General features: G+C 40.8%; 1 protein-coding gene across 4 annotated transcripts in view; it reads right to left on the bottom strand.

The window, feature by feature from the left end:
* The window catches only part of MTHFD1L (methylenetetrahydrofolate dehydrogenase (NADP+ dependent) 1 like), a 166,242-nt gene that overhangs the window by 55,189 nt on the left and 87,881 nt on the right, over positions 1 to 23,172 (bottom strand). For all 4 annotated transcript variants that reach the window (XR_010883738.1, XR_010883739.1, XM_067293565.1 and 1 more), the window contains exons 21-24: positions 14,379 to 14,518; positions 11,610 to 11,651; positions 9,476 to 9,576; positions 8,685 to 8,862 (exon numbers count right to left, since the gene is read on the bottom strand). Coding sequence is in view for 2 of the 4 variants with exons in the window: in XM_067293565.1 (XP_067149666.1) it covers positions 8,685 to 8,862; positions 9,476 to 9,576; positions 11,610 to 11,651; positions 14,379 to 14,518 (461 nt within the window). In the remaining 2 variants the exon portion in view is untranslated. The remainder of the gene's footprint in view (positions 1 to 8,684; positions 8,863 to 9,475; positions 9,577 to 11,609; positions 11,652 to 14,378; positions 14,519 to 23,172) is intronic.

The raw sequence follows: 23,172 nt of genomic DNA, 5'->3' as shown, positions 1-23,172 counted from the left end.
CGCTGAAGGAATTATGGCAAAATCAGAGAACTCATTTCAAATTCAATTTCAGCTTCTTAGGCAAATGGTGCCATGAAATACGTGATGTAAATTTATACTGAATGTGACAAAGTGCTACAGGGTCACACTGTATGAATATCTGCTGATGCCTAAGGAGCTTTGGTGTCGCTCTGAGAAACAACAGATTTCCACAGCTCTGCTAGAGATCATGTGCATTTCTGAAATCTCACGCATTTGGAGTTACCAAAACCATATGTTACTTCTAAGGCAAGCACAAACACATATACTTGCTAAGGCTGCCAAGCACCCACACCATAAAAAGGATTATCTCCTCAGCTGATGTATAACAAGTGCTACAGCAAAGGTGCAGACTGCTTTCACAAAAACAGTATCTGTGTGGTGGTACATTTCATTATTTGATAGAGAATGATTAAACCAAGGAATCAGCACTGATGAAGAGGACAGTCTGTCATTCTCAAGACTAAATTGATTAACCAAGATGAAATCACACCAGTGTTGCCACTCAGTCTTGTCATACTGCTGCTTCCTGGACAAGTCGTAGCGTCAGTGCAGCTTGGTGCTGTTTAGTACACAATATTCTTTCTTCTAATATTATTAACAACATACTTTGTAGCAGAAGGTAATTTAAAATGGCTTTCATTTATGTTAGCCTTTCTCATTTCTTTCTTCATCTCTTCCTTTAGCTGTAACAGCAGACTGCAGATTATCAGTTTTTCCAAGTGCAGTTTGATGAGCATTTCCAAGAGCAGCAGACCAAATTCAACAGACCCTCCTTCTCCTCCCTTCCTCTGCTGTTCACACTCACCCTTGTGCCAGTGGAACAGAGAGGGCAGCACCACTGTTTGTCCAGCTGTACATACCAGAGAAAGTGATCCAGGCTACAACATAACTCAGGAAAAAAAAGGCTATTTTAACCCAGATCAGTTCACAGACCCAGTGATCTGCTCAAAGCTGCACAGAAGTGTTACACTAATATAACTGCTGGCACAAGGAAAACCCCATATAAAGGAAAGGGACAGAGATGGCTAAAGTCGCCATCACTGCAGAAAGAAAGGCTCAATCAGCTTAAAATGGGCCACTGAAACATACCTGCACAAGTTGGCTGGAGTTCCTGAAATCAGTCTTACTGCCAAAGGTCAGCATCTTGTGAAATTACACTCATATGACCAGGGACCTGGCTATGGACTGTGTTGAGACACATCTTTTACATCCCAATCTGGGCACCTGACACTAATCTTTTTGGCTCCTGGAGAAAGGACTACATCTTTTTAAATCCTCACATCCAACCTCTGAGACTGCTGAGAAGCTGAAAACACCCCAGTTACTTTCTTCCTTCCCTTCTTCTACTTTGAAATACTCCTCCTGACTGTCTTTCTCCACCAAAACAGAGTCCAACAGAATATGGCTCTGAGTAGCCAGAGTCAACAGTCCTTAGTTGGCCTTTATTCAAATGGGTCTCAGCAAAGCCATGACTACTATGGGAAGTACTGGTGTTACCTACCTTAAATTTGAGATTGTAAGTGAACCCGAGTCAGGGCAGCACCATCTGAAGGGATCTCTTCACAGTTATATGAGATAAATACTTGAAACTACTTTATTCTCCGAGAAAACTTAAGATTCTGCTGAAAAACCATGGTGTTTACCCAGAGAAGAATACATAAAAGGCACTGCACTATCACTTGTAATTTATACATTTAACACTTTAAAATCTTTAAACATTCACTTTAGCCCCACTGTCTGTAATGTTATGGCTTGGTTAATTTATTGTTGCTAAACTACCTATGTTTTAACAGAAATTCTTAAAATAGTTTAAAATTCAAGGCAATTGCACTTTTCCTTTTTTTAAATTTTGTCTTCACTGAAAATAATAATAAAGAATCACTGGTTGACTAAGTGAAACAGTATGTAGACATCACTCATTTCTCTTCTTGGGTATGTGGCCAAATGAAAACATATGATGGGAGTATGGCTGAAGGTGCTGTGTGAGGTGACAGAGTGCGGTGATAAAACAATAGCTGACTCTGCATGTTCAAACTCCTACTTCTAGCTCTTCCCTTGGATAAAATAAAAACACATTTATTAAAATATCTGTATATTGTGGTTCCAGAAGACCTGCAGCTAACAAAAGGATTCCCAAGTCTTTAGCACTCCTCTTCCTTTGTTGGCACAGGTCAAGTTTTTGTTTTTTAATTTGCGGAAAAGCATATTCAGTCAAGTTAAACAGTTTGTGAATCAACACCTAAGCCTGTGGCCTTAGAGTTATTTCCCATTTCCCCAACTTTGAAACATGAAGTGGAACAAAGATAGCTTCCAAACCGAAAGGCCTGATCCAGTGGAGAAAAAACCCATCAACACGCCTCTGAAATCTCTTTGATGGCAGTGGGAGGGAGGAGAGGCTGGTACAGCACTGGGGAATTCCTCTTTCATGTGGCTTCACCACGAGATGGCTCACTAGCAGTGGGGTAGGGGAAGTAGTTTAAAGACTAGCACAACTTGGAGGGCAGCATAGCCTGCATTTCAAGATGAGAAATAATCTTCATCATTTATTAAGAGAAGATTCAGGAAGGGGCATATATAATTTTATTCATTCCTACTGCAGTAGTGCTTAAGGACCTTCCACTGGGTCCATACATCACTGAACTCTGTGCTGTATATAAAACTTCAAAGGTTTCTTGCCTCCTAGGCAAAAGAACAGAGGTATGTTGGGCCAATATGACAGCAGAAACATGGTAGATGGTTTCCAAGGCTTGGATATCAGTGGAGGGAGAAGAAATAAAACATCCTCCCACCTCTCGCCCATATTGAAATGAAAGAGATGACCAACTTACAAAGAGGAGAAACACTCCTCCTTAGGTAATTTCCCTCAAGCTACAAGCTGCTCTTTGCCCTGCCTTCCTTCTCCCCGCCCTTGCACCAGGGAGCCATCTCCCTTGTGACCTCTCCTCACTCCCCCCTTCACTACTCATAGCTTACTCTTGCTGTCCGAGGCTGTGGGCAGCAGATCAAAGTGAGGTTAATGCACAGAGAACCACTGCTGGCAGTTTTCTCTGTTTTGATGCTCCCCTTAGTCCTGAGTGACCCATCATCTCTGATGGCTGAAGCTAGGACCAGAAGAAATCAGCTGAGTGGCAGCTGCACCATACAGCCATAGCACAGTAGAGGCAAGGGCAGCCAAAATTGGGGGCCAGGGTGCTCCGGATTTGCCCAAGTTATTGTCACAGTCCCAGCAAGGGAAGAAAAATACCAATGCCAAAGCTGCTAACTGCTTGACTGCCTCCCTGAGAAGTGTTACTCGGCCTCACTCCCAGTGGCTGGCCCCAAGCAGAAAAAGCTCTCCCTCGCTCTGCAAAATGGCCAGGCAGAGCACTGCGGTTGGCCAAATTATTTGTGTGACCAACTTCCACAGTATAACTTGGAGAGATTTTCATTTGTTGTGATACTACCCCGAGGCAGAGCATCAGCAAAAAAAGATGTCATATGAAGAATTTGGACAACTGGAACAACCTCTTCACCTCCTTCCTTTTGCGACCTTTGCACTCTTTAATTTAGTTTCCCCATGCAGCATAAATCAGGTGGTTTGAGGCTCATCAATCACTTCTGTCAGTTCACCACATCCACCTTTTAAAGGGACAATGCTAAATCTCTGACTGACCAGATCTGCTGATCCTGCCAGATCCCCAATATTTCCTCATGCCATATGCCTGTCCTCCTCCTCCTCCTCTCTGTCTCCTGGAGCTTTGGCCCATGCTGGTCCAGCTGCTCCGCAGGAAGGAGCAATGTTTCTCACAAAAAACTAGGGCCTGCCTTCATTCAGATGGTTGAGGAGGGCTGCTGCTGTCATGAGAGAGTTCAGCACAAGAGCAGAGATGAGACCCTAAATTTTCCCTTTCTAAAAGCACAGATGTTTCACTGTGCTGGAAAGTAAAAGAAGACAGGTTACTCTCCAGACATGCATTCATGGGGAATATAGCTTCCCCCCTTCTCCCTCCTTCCCAAGAACAAGCACTGAAGCCAGAGAAATTTGGGAATGGATGCGTATGTTTCCATCCTTTCCTATCCTCCCCCTAGTTATCTAAACTTACTTTTAATAAGTCAGTCAACTTACTTTGAGTAATAGCTTTCTGCTGCAACTTCCAAGATACACACTTCAAGAAAAGTGAACCTAGAAAGGAAGTCTACACTGATAAGAGAGTTGATATTTTGATATTTTCCATATGTAGCAAGAATATATATTTAAAAAAAATAAAGCGCAGATTGCTCCATAGAGAGTTCAGGAGGCCTTTACAACAAACCCATCCCTCCAAACAGTAAAGGGAAATACTCAGCAAGAAACTGATTCAACAATAAAATAAGAGCAGTTAGTGTGCAGTGGGGACAAAAACCCGTATTAAAACCACACACTAAAATACTTATTACGACTACTGCTAATAATCTTTTAAACTATGTTATAACCTCCAAAGTCTATCATACAAAAATCTCAGCCTTGCTCCTGACTGCCCCTCTCACCCTGCTAGGTTCCCAAGTATGATTTCTAATGCTGCAAGCATTACTATCGGCTTATGTCTTTTTCTTGCACTTTTAAAATAACAACAATGCTGGTGTTATTTGTCAGAGGCCACTTCTTGTACTTGACCCATGAAAGGACACTGTCCTTTCATACACACACACTCCCAAAATCATATATGCAGCTATTTTTCACAAAAGAAAAATCATATATGCAGCCATTCTTCACAAAAGAAACTGTCTCAAAACACGCTTGAAATTTATTGTGTTCTCATGTCAGCTTTCGAAAAATATTTGCATCTAATGCCACTTGTCAAATGAACCCTTGCTAGAATTAAAAGTAATAAAAGAAAATGTTACAAGCATCAGTTGCTAGGATAAAAACAAAAACTTGCCTGCTTACAGAAATAAATTAAGAGAACCTGAAGGGCAAGCCAAAAGTGCAACTGTGCAACATGGTGCACTGTGCCATGGATGGACACCTGAGGAAGCCTAAACAGACCCACTGAGATGCCTTAAAGAATATAATCACATTAGCACAGCCCCCTAAATAGGCTAGCATGCTTTGATACTCAGCAGGACCACCTAGTCAAGTCTGAGTCCTAAACTGATACAACTGTGCTTGTTCAGTGTCCAAATTTGCTCATTCAGCTCATGCTTGGGTATCAAAGGACAGCACAGTATAAATGTTTAAACATACCCCAAGATTTAACAACAACAACAAAATAAAATTGTGATGCACAGCTTTTTACCAGTATTTGACAGACCAGTCCATGTAGAAAAGACTAGTTCTTGTTCTTCTCACATTACATACAGTTGTAACACCTTTCAAAGAAGTCTTTCAGATATAAATACATGTGAATATTACATAAAGCATCATAAAGAGAAAAAGAGTAAAACACGATGAAGTTTTCCAGACTGAGGAAAAATAAGATACCTATAGAGAGATGGATTAAAAGGAAAATTAGAGTAATCTTAGAAAGACAGATAGAGATATGAATGAAGTGGTAGTAGTCTTCTGTAAAGTATTTCCCCCTTCAACCTTTCAATGGGGAGAAGGAAAAAAAAGAAAAAAAAAGAACCAGCACACCTCATTAAGTTTGAGGAAACCAGGACTCAAAAATATTCAAGTAATCAGATGAATGTGGAAGTCTGGAAAGATGAGGCATAGCACTACATCCTTTCACTCATGTCCCCTTTAGGCACAATGACATGGCAAAAACATCTATCTGTATCCCATTTTATTACCTCTTCTCTTTCTTGAATTTTATGTCATAGTTACCTCTTGGAGCAGGAGGGTTCATTCTTCAAAACTGCCACACCAAAACATCCTATTACATCCCTAATTAATCCCTCTCTCCTATTTCCAGTTGCTTCAGTCCCCATACTTTGCACAGTAAGAATGAAACAGAAGCCTGAACTTTACATTTTACTGTTTTTGTTGGCATAAGTTAAGTTTTTTACAATATTTTAAAATTTTATATGTTTTTATAAAATCCCTTCAACATATTTTTGTGGCTTATAATATTTGTGTTAAGTTACAGGATATTAAGGTGATGTAAAGATATGATTTATTCCCTCTGTGCCAAGATCCCGCTGCTTATGCAACACAGCACAAGAAGATGTGCCTGGGAAAGACATTAAAGCAGAAATCAGTCTCATTTTGTTCCTCCACAGAGGCACAGTCAACCCCCTACCAATCCTTTCTACTCATTCATACCCCAAGACTGCTGGTTATACAGAGTATAGTAACATCAGAGCTTAAATATGGGATTTATCAAGCTTTAACGTGCTATCTCTGTAATGCAAGTGTCCTGTGGGAATGATTACTATACATGTTTCTGAGATAAACTTTTTTTTCATTTTATTATGCAAAAAACATAAAATGATATCCTCAGTTTCCAGTGCATCTCATTAGAGAAGCTCAGAAAGTCAAATACATTATTCATTGCTTGGCTGTAAAAACCTTCCATGGGCAAAAAGCCCTGAACAGATGCCGCAGCACTTCTATTCCCAAGGTATTTCCATCTATTCTGTGAAGGCAACGTTTAATACTAATAGGAGTTGGCTGGATTACTGACATTTGGAAAAATGGTGGGGGAGGTGGAAAGAAGAAATAAAATAGGAGCAATGGAAATGAGGTACATCTCAGGGAGGAGATGGAGAGTGAGAGACAACAGTAGGGCATGTCTACCTCAGGCTGAACTTTTCTCTGGCGAGAAGAATCAAAACAGGGACTTTCAGCCATTTAAAAGAATGAAGCCAGGGTTTCTGCTGTTAAAAAATATCTTTCAAGCATTTTCTAAAAAAACTTAAGTAGCACTGTTAACTGGGGCACAAGATCTGAAATTTGACCAGGGCTTCCTTGGTGCCAGAGAAGTCTATTTTACTGCCCAAATTTTAACCCACCCAGATTTGTATAGTCTGGAAAGCCTTGGGAAATCATTTGTATAACCTTTTTGGCAATATGTCCCTTCAAATGTTCTGCCTGCACGGCGATATTCCACCCTAGTGTTTTCAGAGACCCAAATAGCCTTTCCTTGCAAACTGCTCCTCTCGACAGGCTCTCATTGCTGTGATGTTACCTTGCAGATAACTGCAATAACAAAGCCTCTAAAACTTGGGGAAAAGAAGTCACCATCTCTGGCAGAGCTGGGATTGAAACTTGGCACCAGTCTACCCTTTGCTAGGATATCTGACTAATAGCTAAGCAAACTGAACACAAAGACCAAGCAAGGATCAGAGGAATGACGATAGGTGGAGAAACCCACATAACCTAATCAGTGAAAATCAGAGCACACTGAATCAGCTCCTTCCCAAGACCATCCAAGGTGAAGGATCAGACTACTGTCTCTGCTGTGAAACCCACCAAAATGAGTCAACTCTCTCCTCAGAAAGCTTTGCAAAGTAAGGGAGTGATTGCCTACAGGGGTACAGGACTCATTATGGGATGCAGGAGGAAGAACATTTTGTGACTCTGTAGAACTTATTATAGGAAGTTTTAAGGGGATTGTGAGAATGTGCAAGACTTCTTAGGGGGTATTTAGAGGAAGGACCAAAGGTAGGGAAAGGAAGGGATCAAGGTGGATTGGGGAGGAATGAGAATGGGAAATAGAGGGCAAAGGGTAAGAATGGGCCGATCGAGTAAAGGTGGCAGTATGTCCTCTATTTTCATTATACCTGATTTTTGAGCATCTTCTGTGTGGGTGTGCTCTCTGCTCTGGGTGTCTGTGTGTGACCACTAGCAAACTCCAAGCCAGACTAGCTGGTGAAAGAGACCTGCATGCCAGTGACTGGAGTGACACTGCGAACAGCAAGGGTTTGTCAGTCCAGGTGCCAGCAGCTGACGCAGGGCAGGGGGCCTGGGTCCGCTCCTGGGCAGCCTGAGGGTCTACGGCCAGCAGCTGGAGGGACCCATGTGTTGCATGTACACATTGTGCTAGCAGACCTCAGTGCCAACCAGCAGGAGAGGAGGGACAGGATGGGGCCACGCGTGCTGCTCGTGTTCATGCGAGTGCTATGTGTGTAGAGGCAGGTGCTGGTAAAGGTAGCGCTTTCTCTTCGTATTGATCCGTGTGGATGGAGGTGTGTATAGCGAGTGATTACACCATCAGCATCGCTGCTGGCTGCACCCAGGGACAGGGAACTGCTGCGGCTGCGCATTCATGGGGCTGGGACAAGAGGAAAGCCCCTGGCTCCCGATGCCCACCCACTTCAGCTACCTCTAAGAGCCTGCACTTGAAGTGTGTGAATGCCTGCAAAGGGGAGCCACAAATGGGTGCAATGCCCGTGACTGTGAGACATTAAATATATTTTCATTTCAGATGATTGTCAGGACAAACTTTCTGATGGTGAGACCTTCACAGAGAGAACTCTCGCAATAATTTGTGGATGTTCCCCCTACAGATATACTTTTATGTTAAACAAGAAAGCATCAGAAACATGATTTAATGCAGTGAGTAACCAGCACTCCCAGCAAGTATTCTACACTACTGATTAGACAAGTCATAGAGATTGTTCTTTGTCTTCAGCTTTCGTGATTTTAAGCCAAGCCAAGCCCCTTTTTCCAAGTATGCTAAATAGTTTTGTTGTAAAATTCTTGTTTTAAATCCAACACTGATGCAGCATGCATTCATTAAAAAAAAACAAAAAAACCTTACCTCCAAGTTATATAGATATTTGAAACTGCTTCTCTGACTGGCTGCCTTTTCCACAGCTTTAGCTAATTTCACTGCTCCTCTACCACCAGCAGACCAGTGATTGCAGGGTACAGCATCAAACGCTCCGGATCGCTTTGCAATCTTACAGACCAAATCAACCTCAGCAGGAGAGTCAGTTCTGCCAACCAAACAATTCTGTGTCATGATTTTATTTAATTAGCTCTCTTTTATAATCATATATGCTTAGCCTTATTCTACAGATGTAGTTGTAAAGCAAGTGTATTTACAAATTGTGACATATACACACTGATACGCAGCACATATATTTATGTGTTTCAAGAACACTTTTTGTAACTAATGAACATGGAACATTAATACTTCTATAACATTATATATCTTCTCTGTTATTAAAAACTTAAGCAGCAGTGAAAGATTTAAATGTCTTTATATTCACGATGAAAAACAGAAATTCTTTAATAGTTTCTTTTCTTCGCGCCAAAACCACTTAGTTTAAAAACTAAGAAAAGACAAAGTTCGAAGTGTAACATTAAATAATAGCTTTCTGAATACAGTAATATCTTTAGGTCTTAATTTAAATTTAAACAATTTAAAGTCACACCATATTGATTCAAATTCCTCTATCCCCACTGATCAGTTTTATGCATGTAAATAAGAGACAAAGCAGTAATTCAGGTAGCACAGCTATGCCTCCTGCTTAAACTATAGGCTTGAACTGTGGATTCAAGTAATGGAAGAATGGACTTATGCAAGTAATGGAAGAATGGACTTACTTGAAGACATTTAGAGCAACCACAACAGGAACTCCAAACAGCTGAGTAATTTGAATCTGTTTCTGTAGATTACAGCAGCCATCAGCTACCAGCTGGAGGTTCTGTGCAATTAAACAAAAATGAATGGAAATATTAAGATGCATCAAGTCTTATCCAGCCAAAGAATTTTCTATAAATTAAACTGAACATAAACAGGGCTGATCCTGACAGTTATGGGCAAGTAAAATGCTTCCAGACAAAACATTTTTGTACTTATCCTATTAATTCTTACTTCAATTAATAAGCAACAGACATATTTAAGTGACTAGGCAGTGTCCAAAACTTGTATATGAATACACTGCCAGACTGCTCCTTTCTGTGACACAAGACAGTTCAGCTGATGACCATCTGCCAGTAAATAAAAAGGATGCCAAAAATGGTCTGCGGGCAGCTTTGCAAAAAACACTGGCGGCCTTGTTGCCTGTTGCCCTATTTCTCCTGCTCTGACCAGTGGTTGCCCCGAAGAAGATACCTAGAGGTACAAGAGAGATGTGTTGCCAAAGCCAGTCACTACTGGATGGATGGTAGATTATTTTTTCTCCTTAGCTATTCTGGTCACCTTGTGATCACTCCCTCACCCTCCTCCTCAGCAGACCAGTCAATCAAGAAGTAGAGCAGACACCTCACCCTCCTTCCAAACTCCAGCACAGGAAGAAGGCACTCAAATCACGCGCCTTTGGGCACGTCACAACCACAGAGACAGCTCTAACTGAAAGTCTACTAAGCCACATATGTCTGTGTAATGCTCGTACACATCCCATGACTTCAGTAAGATTGGGTCCACAGAGATGGAACTTGTAAGACTTACACGCTTGGGAGACTTCAAAATATAGAGAATGTAAACACTCACTGAGGTCAGATACATAAATATGTATGCGTCTGTAAACACACAGTTCAGGAAATTTACTACCTTTGAGTTTCTCAAGGTACTATATAATTGCTGGCTTTGGGCTTTGAGAAGGTCATCTACTGATTCCCCATGGAAAATACAGTGGAATAGCAATTTTCCTATGATGGCACAGAAGGAGTGACATGTAATAAAGGTACAATACCTTTATTGCACCCTTTCTTTCTAAACCTTCTGAAGCTATGTTAACTTCAAGATCTGTATTACATGCACAAGATATTAAGTGCACAAAAAACTGTGCAAATATATTGGAGTCGCCTGTCATGATTAATGATCATTTCTCTATTTCTTGCAAAGTTTATGAACAAATTACAGTAGAGGGGTGGGGTTTGACACACAGAGTGTTAAATGCACAACCTAACGTAGATATCTTCCAGACAAAACCCCATTAGTGGATTTTGTTATTTGCTCTTTCACCTTACACTGTGTAGGCCTTGTCTTAATTGTAATAAAACACACATCCTTAGGCGGACAGAACCAAAGAACTTAAATGGTTAATTGAATGTTTATTCAATCTAAAGGCAATCAGGTTGCAAAACTGTCAGAAAATGTAGGGCAGCAGCTAGAGCACAAGTAACTGGTTAAACTACCAGATTTTGTCTATAATGAAGAGACAAAGAAAACTTAAAGAATCCAATCTTGTTTGAAGTGTGACATCCAATGCCAGACATGAAGCACAAACAGATTAAACCTGTTGTTTAATGAATAGGTTAAGCTGACATTAATTTCAGGGAGTGTCATTCCTTCCCCCAGCCATCTCAGATGCCAGTTTTGACCTCTGTACTGCTGTGCCCTTGAATGCCAGAAATGCTTGAGAGGCCGTGTGACGGACTGGAACGAAGAGATGACCAGTCTGAAAGCTCAGTGGTCCTGGAAAATTTGCTGAAAAAAAAATTATTTTCAGCTGGTTCAGTTCCTCAGTCCAATCTACCATCCAGTCACACACACACAGCACACACTAGAGGGATAACACCAAGTGGCTGGGGGAAGACGAGAAGGCTTTACTTACCGGCGATGCTTGCTAAGGGAGTTTACTGAATGCCAGCACTACAGCATGCTTTCATCACCCCTGAGCTGCACGCTATCCAGTCAGCGGAAGGAGAAGTTGTTATGCTCCATATACACCATATTATCCTGTCCCTTTTAAACAAACACTTTTCCCTAAATTTTTGTAACAGTTCTGCTTACCTCCTCTGTGTATTCTTTCTTAAGAGGGGCACCAGCAGTTACCTGGAATAATAAACAGTCAAAATCACGGCAGATTTAACAATGCATGCCATAGTCCTAAACGGTCAGAAGCACACTTTGCTTACTATATACACTGTTAATCAGCGCACACAGTGCACAGAAAATCATAGCTTGACCGCAGCTTCTGTTTTATTGAAAGTTACATTTGAAATTTGCAATTCGATTGCAAATACAGCTATACAATACAATTATATTTATATAATACAAATACATTTACATTTGCAAATACATTATGAATTACAATTACATTACAAATTTGCAAATTTTATCACAAATTATTTACAAGGTGAATAGCAACACTTCCCATTTTCTTTGGGCAGCAAGATTCAGGCAGTGACTCAGAAACTGGTGGTAAAAGATTTCTTAGAGAGTAAAATGGCTATGTAAAACCAAGAAACAAAAAAACCTCCACCATTGTTATATCCCTTAAATCAATTTTCTGTATTTGAAACCCAGTCTGGCTATTTTGGTAACATGAACGTGTTACTGCCATCAAAACACAGCTACAGAAGTCGAAGCTGACTTTTTCTCCAACTTGGACACTAATTTAAATTGTAGTTGCTGAATCTCAGTTTAGCCACAGTAGTGTGAGAATCAGAAAACACCCAGCTTAGAGGATAAGTAGGCTGAACAAATCAGATAGCGAATAAAACTGCATGCATATCCAGAATATTTCCACGCACATTTGACATAGGTCACTCTTCAGGGTATATCCATATGCTTGAAGTGACTCTAACACTGCCTACAAATACTTAGTTCAGGACAAGTTCAAGTCAGGGAAGGAACAGAGATGGTATAATGTTATTTAAGCAATCTGTTCTCTGTTCCTAGCTTGTGTATTTTGGCATAATGTGAAAAAACAGATAAAAAAAAGTTGAAAGAAAATCTGCAGAGTGGAAAAGGAGGGAGTTGCAGATGTGTCTTCATTTAGGGGAATTTGGACAAGTTAGCTAAATTTATGTTTGACAAATATAAAAACTAGATTGCGTAAAATGAACAAAGTGATTTGTATGTAAAAGTTTCCTTTAAGTTAATTTGAATTTTTAGAAGGTAAGCCTTAATGTAACTTCATATTAAAAAAAAAAAGTGACATATATTTTTTGTTATTAACTTCTGTACCCTTAACACAATACAGGATGTAACTAGTAAATAGTGCATAAGATCGAGCTCTCAATCACAAACAAGAATTGTTTAAGCTGCTTTTAGGACTTAGAAAGTCTTTCTTTCACTTATATGGCTTTCTATTTCTATTTAAATAGAAAGTTACATTTAAATAGTTAATTGGAAAGGATTTGGATGTTGTTGCCTCAGATGTATGCGGAGACAGAACTTGGGCTCTTTCCACATGCTTAACAGTGCGCCAGCAGTGCAAAGACGATGGAAAGCAACCTCAAACAGCTGGCTGAGGGAAAAACAACTCAGCACAGATAATCAGAAAAGCAACAGCATCTTTGGGTGTCCTGTAATTACTTGAGGCAAGGGACTGCATGCAATGAATTTACCTTGCTGGAAAGCACAAAGATGGACAGACACAGAGTATCACCTGGGTACTACATTGAGCCTCCAAGGACCAAACAGTCCCAAGTGTTGGTCTTGGTCACTTTTGTAGATAACCCCCCAGTAGAAGTATCTGGTACTCCACATGCCTGTATGATGCATCATGTGACCAAATGAAAACTTTATACTTCTAAAGACAGATCAGACAGACATAGCGATAGCTATGAAGCCACGTGTAAGTCCTGGTTTTGCAAGACTGACTGCTAACGCACATGACAATAAACCAGCCTTGAAAATGCATGGAGGAATATCATTCAAAAAAAGTTTCACTAGAAGTGGGCTAAAATAACAGAAAGTTATGTAATTATGTCAACCATCTGAAAAACCGACAAAGGAGAAGCTCAGTTTTACACAATTAGTTGTAAGGAAGATGGTGCATTCCAAAATGTTGCAGCTGTGGAAACAGCTGCTGCATTTTCACCCAGTAAGACTGTTTCCCTGGCAGCATCATTCTCTCGCATGCTGCTGGGCAGAAAAAACTCTTTCTAGGGTTTTAGTGTCTGCTTGGCTAGCAGAACGCTAGTCTGATTGAATGATTGGGGAGTACTTCTAGATCAGTAATCTGTGCAAGTCTCTTACCAGCTTAAAAAGCAAGATATGACATACTGGTGACCTTCACTACACTTGGAAAACACTTGCACAATTGTATCAGTTACCTCAGCGTCCCTGAGGGAATTAACCTGAGCAGATTAAAAGGACAGAAGGAGTTCCCATTATTGCAGTGAAAGAAATCTCAAAACCTTTACTAAGTTCCCTACCTCTGCTCAAATACTGCAACCTGAACTCTCTTCTCCCTCCTCCTCAGCTGCCAAGTTTCCCAGCTTATGACTGCTTTAGTGCGCTTATAAACGCTATTTCAAGATGCGAGGAAAAGAATATAAATATTTCATAGCATATTTTTTCATGCAAACAAACTTCCCTCTCTCAACAAGGTTTAGTACTTCTTCAGAGCTCTTTCACTCCTTTTCTTTCATTTGTGCGTCTCCACTCTTGCATTGCCTTTGGAGGTTACAGCTATACAGTAAAGTAACTCAGGGAGGATATCTGAATATAGCCCCATGACCTATCCCCATTATTTCTTAAACCAAGATATTTTACTCATTTCAAACATTAGCAACAACTTTATTTTCCAAAAAGGGTGCAAAAACTTACATTTGGCCCACCTCCATGCATCTTCAAAGCCCTCACTGTAGCAACAAGCACAACCACACTGGGAACCAAGCCAGAGGCTCTGCATTTGATGTTGAAGAATTTCTCCATCCCAATGTCAGCACCAAAGCCTGCTTCAGTTACTGTTAAACATTAAAAAAACAAAACAAAACCACACATAAAACATGCTTTCGGTTAAACACTAGGGAATACTTTTACTTTAGCATACAGTGCACTTAAATATACACCAGTACTTAGTTTTGAATGAACTTTCAAATAGAGTTCTATTTACATTACCGAGTCTGATTAAAAAAAAAAAACTATTCCCAGCTCAGAAATAAATTCTGCTACTCTTGATAAGTACAATATATTACTGCATAGTCACAAGGGGGAAAAACAAGCAACACAGATTAGTTTGAATCACCAAAATTTTACAAGCATCTGGTCCTCTAAAATAACTATTTCTGTATAATTACACTTATTTAAAATGTTTGAAAACTCTTACTCATATAAGACTTCCCTGTACTATACTTTCTTCCTTGATTTCACTGAAGATGTTCTTTCATCACTAATAATGGACCTAAACTCTCCTAAGTTTGCAAAATTTTTGCTCATCTCATGCTTTTCTGGAGCAGATACTTAACTACAAACACAAAACAGCATTTATAATCATGTCTTAATATTGAAAATAATACTAACAGTGAGTTCTATAAGAGGACTTTGCACCAAGGAATTGTCAGACATTAGTGTAACATGACTTGAAAAAATTTATGCAGAACTAGGACGTGCCAGGCAAAGTACTTTCAGTAAAGCCAAAAACAGAAGAAGAATATCTGCATAGCTCTGAAGAGACTACCCTCATTTAAATTTGCTCTGATTTGCCATATATCAATTATTTCAGTTGCCTCTCTTAAATTCTGATTCAAGAAGGCTGAGATTTTCTTCTTATTAGACGAACACAAGCACATGGCCATTCAGAAATTCAACGGATTAAATCTCCTATTGGTTGAAAAGCTGCCGATGTAGCAACTTCCCAGACAAACACACTGAACAGGCAGGCTCAAAGCGTGCCTTCAAAAGATGTGAAGGGACTTTCAGCAAGGCAAGCTGGGCTGGCAAAACAGCCGGCTCCAGAGGGTCCCAGGCTGCCTTATTCCTCTGTATGTGTGTATGTGTGCACATGTATCTCCCTTATTCCAGGGCTGGTAATGTGCCCATAGCACCAACCGGCTTGCAAAAATTTGTAAATTTACTTCTCGCTCTCTCCTTTTTGCCAGCGATTTTAACACTGGTGCTTAGATGGGGTTCACAAGCTGCCGATATAACACCTGGGGGGCTGGAAACCTTCATGGGGGTCAGGGAGGACAAGCAGGAGGTGCAACTTTCAGGATGGGCTCTGCCGCTATGGGGGGGGAAGTATCCTGCTGGCAGCTGATGTGCTTTAGGAAGTCCCGGCCCTTGCGCGCTTGCTCTCCCGCACCAGCCCTTTCCCAGTCCTTCGTTTCAGCAGGGGCCGAAACAATTGCCTGCACAGCACTGCTCTGCTGAAGGAAATGGCCAGTGGGGCTGGGGGAGGAAGCAAGGACAAGCAAACAAGGGGATGGGGGGAGAGAGCAGAAACCTCCTGAAACAGTAACCTGGCAAGTGTCCTCATTAGCATTCCCCGAAGTTATTGTAATGAGTATATTATCTCTTTCTGGATAGCCCTGAGAAAAACAGATATTTCAAACATCGAAACAAAAACAAAAAAAGTTTACCCAAACACAATATTTCACAAGAACAAAGCTATTGTCAATGTTAAGTCATATTAGAAGCAGAGTCAACGATCACATGTCCAGTTTCCAGTAACCCCCATTCTTCTTCTCCAGTCTTTTATGTGGCACAGCATGATTAATGAGAACTGTGAGTCAGGAATATATAACCATGATCAATCTTTAATATAAACAATAGATAAACTACCAAGTACTTGAGAGGGTGGGAAAATAATTTGTCTCTTATGGAGATTGTCAGCATGTATACATAGCAGTCTCCTAACTGGTTTCCAAACAAAGTTTCCAGGGAATTAATCCTTTCCACGCCAAGCCTTTTAAAGGGTCAGTTTTTCTTAAGACTCAGGATGCCCCTTTTTGTACTTTCCAATGAGAGGAAAGCAGAGATTTCAGCCTTCCAGTGAGCACAGGAACAGTTCACATAGCACTTCACGGCTCTCAGGAAGGTGCCAAACTCCCTTTATGCAGAGAGAAAATAAACTAAGAAGCCAGAGCAAACACCCAGGAAAGCTGTGCGGGGGGCACTGATCTGTTTAGCTATGCACATTCTCCTTTTTATTCTCTGTAATGCTTTCACCTGATATGGAGGGGAAACACTGATGTGCCTAAACTTGATGTATACAAACAATCTGAATCTTATACCAATATTTGAAAAGCTAAATGTGAACACTACAGCACAGAGAATGGGATTTCATAATTTAAAGCGGAGGAAACAGAGAGGAACGTCAGAGCTTTCTCCAGTGTAAGGAAGGAAACAGGATGTAGTATAAAAGCTGCCTGGATGAAAGCTACCAACTCCATTTCATTTCCTCTGAGGAATAGCGAGAAGACAGAGCAATATGCCAAACTGTTATATTTTAAAATCTTTGTGCTGAAACACTTAATACAATTGCTTTCAGATTGTTTCCTGCTTCCAAATTAGAGTGCCAATGAAAAACAAATGCAGAGCATGGACGGGAAGGTTCAAGCTAGTCTACATTTAGAGATTATGAGATAAAACAGTTAACCGCTTTAAATGACACAGGAGAAATTGCAAGTAATACATAGATTCATGTATGTCACAGTTATCATTTCTAGTATATGATATGTCAACAAAACGGAATTACTGATTACAGGTCAACTGAGGAGGATTTCAGGAACAAACCTCTACCTAAGCAGAAGGGTACAATGTGGTCAGCTTCCCAAAGCACACCAAACAACTAAGCGTGCAGTTGCCTCAGCAGCTGCAGTGGTTGAGCCTGGGCTTTGAGAAACCCTGGCAATATATCCCAACTACCCAGCTTCTGCTCCCCTCCCCAGCAGCCCCTTTACCCCGTCCCCCTCAAAGCAGTAACTTCTGAGCACTGCGAATCTCTGCTACCAGGGCTGCTGCCCTGCAAACTGAGAGGAGGTGTGTAACAGACATGACGAAGCCAGCATGACCTTAACTGCTTGCTTTGATTCTCCCTCCCAGCTCCCCCGCAAACAGTATTTTGAAAGAACGTAAAGAATTAAATGACTTACCTTCAGCGAGCTCACAGAAAACATGCATGTATTTGCACTTCATTGCTAGCCTGAAAATGCTATCCCATGGCAACATATGCCAACCTAAATGAGGGCTGCTACAGTCCCACGCCTGGCTGTGAATTCCCAATCCCTTTCTTGCACTGGCAAAACCGGACAATGACCTATACAGGAACTAAAAGATTATTTTCCAGGCATAATTTTCAGCCAGTGCAGCACTCTGAACTGGCTCACTGCACAGTCACATAAAGTGCAAAACCTAATTCTACAAATACTTTGTTGTTTAAATTTTATGCTTCAATTTTATGTCCTAGAGTATCATAAGAAGCATTAAAATGCCGATTAAATATTAAAATTACATGTATCAGTACTGTGCTATTACATTATTTTTAATAATGTCACAAGGGCATCTAGCAATTAATAGACACACATATATCAAAAGTAAACTGAATCAAATTGCTCCAAAAAGTTCAAGCAATTTCTTCTCATAAAAGATCCACCTGAGAGTGACCCAAAGCCAGGCTCATTCTAATACATCAGGGTTAAGCAGAGAATCTTGTTTCAAATTAACAGTTACTATAGGGCCTTCAATATAACATTTACTTCACCCAGTTCAGCTACCAAAAGAACCAATAAACCATAGCTTTAGTTCAGAGTAAGAAACTAAAATGTCCAGGTTAGGTACAAAAGGGGTAGTAAAAGCTCATTAGGCATGTGGAAGTAGGCAACAGAGATGATGAGAAGTCTGTCAGGCTGTACAAAGTCAGAGAAGGAATTTCCTTTCTGTACAACAGATACTGTTCACTGAAGCCCCTAATTCCACTTTTGGGTTCAGGCAAATGAACAAATCACTCTGATGGTTTTGTTTCTCCTTTATAATTACCATAGCCTCCTCATCATGGAATTACTGCCCTGCCAAGCACATCCGGGAATATTTTATCATCTATGCATCACAATAGCTTAAATAGTCAGTGTCATGGTTTAAGCAGCTAATCAGATTTCATAGTCATGCTTAATAAAAAAAATGTAATTTTTCTCCACCTAGAAATACATCTATCATGCTATAAATGCATAAAGTGGTTGCACATTAGCCTCACATTTACATACTGTTTAACTCCTTCACATAAAGTGTTTTTATTTATTTTTTAAAGATATTTCACCCACAATTTAATTTCAAGTAAACTGAGGCTAACTTGTAGTGAAACTAGCTTCTTCCCAGTCAGCACTTTCTATCAGCATATCAATGTCAAAATAAAACATTTGCACTGTAAAGGGCCAAGTCAGAAGCACACACATGAGGTGAAGCTTTAGGACAAGAATTGTGAGCCTGGATTCCTGAACAATGTAAAAGGAAATGGAAACTCTGAGCTGCTCGCTGCCATTTACTCCCCCCATGTAAACATATCTGTTCTGGTGCAGCTGTCTACTGGTAAACTCAGGAAAAGAAGAGTTCAAAGTCACAGAAGCACGTGAACTGTGAACCTGGAGCTCGAGGCACACTAGCTGTAAAGTACTGATACGTTCTTGTTTAAGTGAAAAATACAAAGGTGCACAACTGCCAAGATAAACTAGGATGATCAGTGATTTATCTAACAGGATATCATATTTTTGTTAGTATAGCTAGGGATGAATAAACCAGATGTTTGTCCATTCTGACTCTGGCAATTTATCTGATGTGAACTTCCATTATTATGACTGATCTTGGAACGTAACAGACTTTTTTTCTTTTCCCCTTCTTTTTTTTTTTTTAATGGAGAGAGTTTTCCTGTTCATTTTACTTCTGACACATTCTCAGACAACATGCCATGCTGAGGCACTTGCTGCTACCACCACTGGACACAAAGTCCAACACAGCCTTGAGGCCAGAAAACAACATGCATATATTAAGGCTGAGCATTTTTCATGTCATGAAGAAAACAGTTTGTATTTGCTATCAAAGTTTTATGCTTTTGTGGCAGCCCATGTTTCCATGAGGCCTAGGAGGACAGGAATAGCAAAAATATTTGCCACTCACTTTGGCAGAACATCAAGATAACAGGTATTTTTCATCCTTTGCTACAGAAAGATGCCATGGCTGTATACGCCCTACAGAGGTAAGGACACTGGAGATTTCTCAATATTGACCACCAATCCAGACTTTTGATTGAACCAGAAGATCTTGGAGTTTGGGCTTCTTAAGCCAAAAGCATCACACTTTTAACAGCTATTAATGGGTTTTATTCTGCAAGAAATCCTGACCAAAATAAATTTTGTTCTCAAAAAGCAGGTTATATGACAATGAAGTTATGTTCAATCTTAGATTACTATTCAGGCAAGACCCTCTTCATGTGCAATGTACCCAGACAGCAGCCCCCCTGCAAACACCCACAAGGAGACATGCTACAAATGCCTGATCTCTGGTTCCACAGACTCAGCCTCTGGGATGTAATACTCAAGCTCTAGCTGTCAAGACCTTTTCTGATAAAAATTTCTTTGGAAAAAACATCTCCTGTAAATTTTCAGCTTCTCCACACAATGCAGTATGTCAGCTAAAAAACAAGATTTACATTCAAGCATCCTGCCATCACACCTCAATGCCAGTAGCAGCTCAATTCCTGCTGGCTTTCTTCCAGTCCCAGTGAGTCCCAGATGACAACTGACTGCCGCTGCCTCCTGGGAACATACACTGCCCAGGGGACTCGGCTCCCAAGAATATACTCCACCTAAGTTCCAGTTCTCTTGGGAACCCCTAACAAACTATTTTAATTTTTGGTCAGAAACTTTTTCTCCAAAAAATAGAATTTCACCATTTAAATGCAAAACACTTAAATTGGAAACTAGAGGTTACCGTTACTCATTTTAAATACCAATTGCTGTTAATAGCCCAAGAGCATCCCATACATGAAACAAAGGAGTAGGCACAATGACTCATATAGGTTACTCCCAGGATATTGACAAAAAGCTAGAAGAAAGTTCAATTTATTTATTACAAGCCAGATAGCTGAAGATAACCCTCAAATCTTGATTCTCTCACAATCAGGAATACAATTTCCCTTTGTGAGTTATACAGGCCTGCTTATATGTGTATGCTGATATGTTGGGTTTGATATTCAAGAGGGAAAAAAACAGGCTGAAGAAGCCAGGGGCTGGCAGGGACGTGGCACTGCATGACAGAGAGCGAGCTCTGCTCATCTTCACAGCGCCGCTGGCCTCTCCCTCCAGAAAACAGACACAAGCACAGCTGCAGTCATTCCCTCCACGGAGCACCGGTTTAGGGCATGGTTTTACACTGTGGCTGAACCAAATGTGTATCCTGCGTGTTGAAAGGGGGGATTCTTGTTCCCTCCTCATTCCTCCACCTTTCTCCCCTGCCCCCCTCCTCTTTCCCCATCCCCCAGAGGTTCTTCACACTCATCTGATTAGAAGAGCAACTGATCTAATTTGCTACCTCAAAAACCAAACAAACAGAAAAACACAGAACATTTTTTTCCCCTGCTGGATGAGATTTGAATGAGTTTCTGTGTGACCAGACAAGTGTCTGAACGTGTTCAAAGCAAGCACCAAAAGTACACAAGCAGAAGCAGGGCAAACAAATGCCACATTTTGACAGTGACAAATTGTTAACTCACCCCTAGCTGCCTTGTCAAACCATACTCTAATACTTTGAATGTAAAATTTGATGCCTTCTTGCAGCTCACTAGCAATGAGCTCATTATTTAGATTTATTACTAGAGATAAAAATAATTACGACATCTTATGAACCACAAACAATTCATTCTAAAAGAAATAAAGCAAACTGTAAGTGGCTTCATGGGCTACATGTTTCTCTGAAACCCTCTGTTAAGCCTGGTGGGTTTTACAACCACTTTTTCTTAATTCCTTTGTCCATGTGAGGACCCATTACTCATAGACTAAGTGTTGGTCTCTGACATGAATTGTAATGCATAGCTGAATACACTAACCAAATATAAACAGTTCCCCCTCTCTAAGCTCTTTCAGTTATAATCATTTTGAAAGTTGCATGGGTAACCAGAAAAATTCAAACAGAAAAACTGTGGATTTTAGGTTGCATGCCTTTACCATTCACAGCACGTTTCTTTTGAGGCAACAAGAGTATCCTTTTGCTCATAAGACAGATGACCATGCCCTTAAAACAGAGCACACTTAACGGCACAGGAATAAGGCAATTACATTGCCTCATACTTAAGAGATCATCACCGCCTTTGGCAAAGAATTATTACCTTTCTGGTAATTAAAAAATTAAAATCTCACCACTTTCTACTTGGAATTGCATGGAAGGAATAATTAACAGCAGGGCTGACGGATCTTCGTTGTTCTTTTGTCGTTCTTTTACAATTCCTGAACTGCAAGGAGTATGTTAACTTATAGCACCCGCAGTATTATCCTGGTTGCTTAAAATAAATCTCGTTATACCTAGATCGTGTTTATCTCTAGACATCTCACTCCCAGACATTCATTAACTTTCACCTGTAAAGATAACAGTTGGCTGAAACTCCAGCCACAAATACTTCTTTCAAACTGTCGCTCTCTATTGAGCTCTCAGACTTTGGTCCTTCCTACTCCCCTAGAAATGGATTTGGAACATGCTTCAAAAAGTCAAATTACAAGCACTTGTAAAACAACAACTTCAAGAGGTGGGCAGAAAGCCTAAAGATCTCTTCCCTGGAAATGTCCTACCTATTTCAAATGGCCATGAATTAATCCCTCTCTTAGCTCTGATATTGCACTGGTTCAAAAAAGGGGAGATGGAAGAAGAGGAGCTTATTCTCGACACAGAGTACAACTGCAGCAAATGTCTTGGAAGATACATACTTTCTAAACAGGAACAGAAATACAATCAGGTGATGAGTGATGAAAAAGGTAGTGAACGCTGACTGCATATTTTTATGCAACCGCAAGGTGCCCTCGGAGACTATCATGATTTAGAGAGACAAAATCCAAGGGTCAATCAACTACTATTATTCTGCGCCGCTGTAGGTGTTGATACACTCCTGCGTGCGTTCAAACGAGCATGGTTAGACGAGGCAGGGAGGCCGGCAAATCATTTTGCCAGCCACGCACACTCCTCGCTCTGATCGTAAAACACAAGTGCCTTCGCATGGACAGGGCGGGGGGCGCGATCTCTGCTGAGACTCCAGGGGATGTCGCACAACAAAGCGCGCCGCCGCCCCAGCATGATCAATGCGCCTGTCACCGGGTGCAATCACCCGAGGCACACTGGCCGGGCACTGCACCATCAATCATGTCGGTGTAAACCTACCCCATACTGCACGTAACTATTCGCCTTGGGCTGCTGCCTGGCTAAAACTTCTCCTGTCCTCTGGGCTCCTTATTAAGGCACATGATTTGAAACGCGTTCCCTGCTCTGCCCTTCTAAAATCCTGGGGAGTGCCTGCTTATTATAGAGATGATAAAGGTTTCACCCGTGACTTAAGCACTGTCTTTTCAGCGTACACATGCAGTGAATCCTCCTCCTCCGAGGAGGGACAGGTTCTGCTTCATTTTCATTCCACTTAATTTTTGCT

Source organism: Apteryx mantelli, chromosome 3, assembly GCF_036417845.1.
Source record: "Apteryx mantelli isolate bAptMan1 chromosome 3, bAptMan1.hap1, whole genome shotgun sequence".
NCBI lineage: Eukaryota > Metazoa > Chordata > Aves > Apterygiformes > Apterygidae > Apteryx > Apteryx mantelli.
This window is presented reverse-complemented; position numbering and strand designations above follow the sequence as displayed.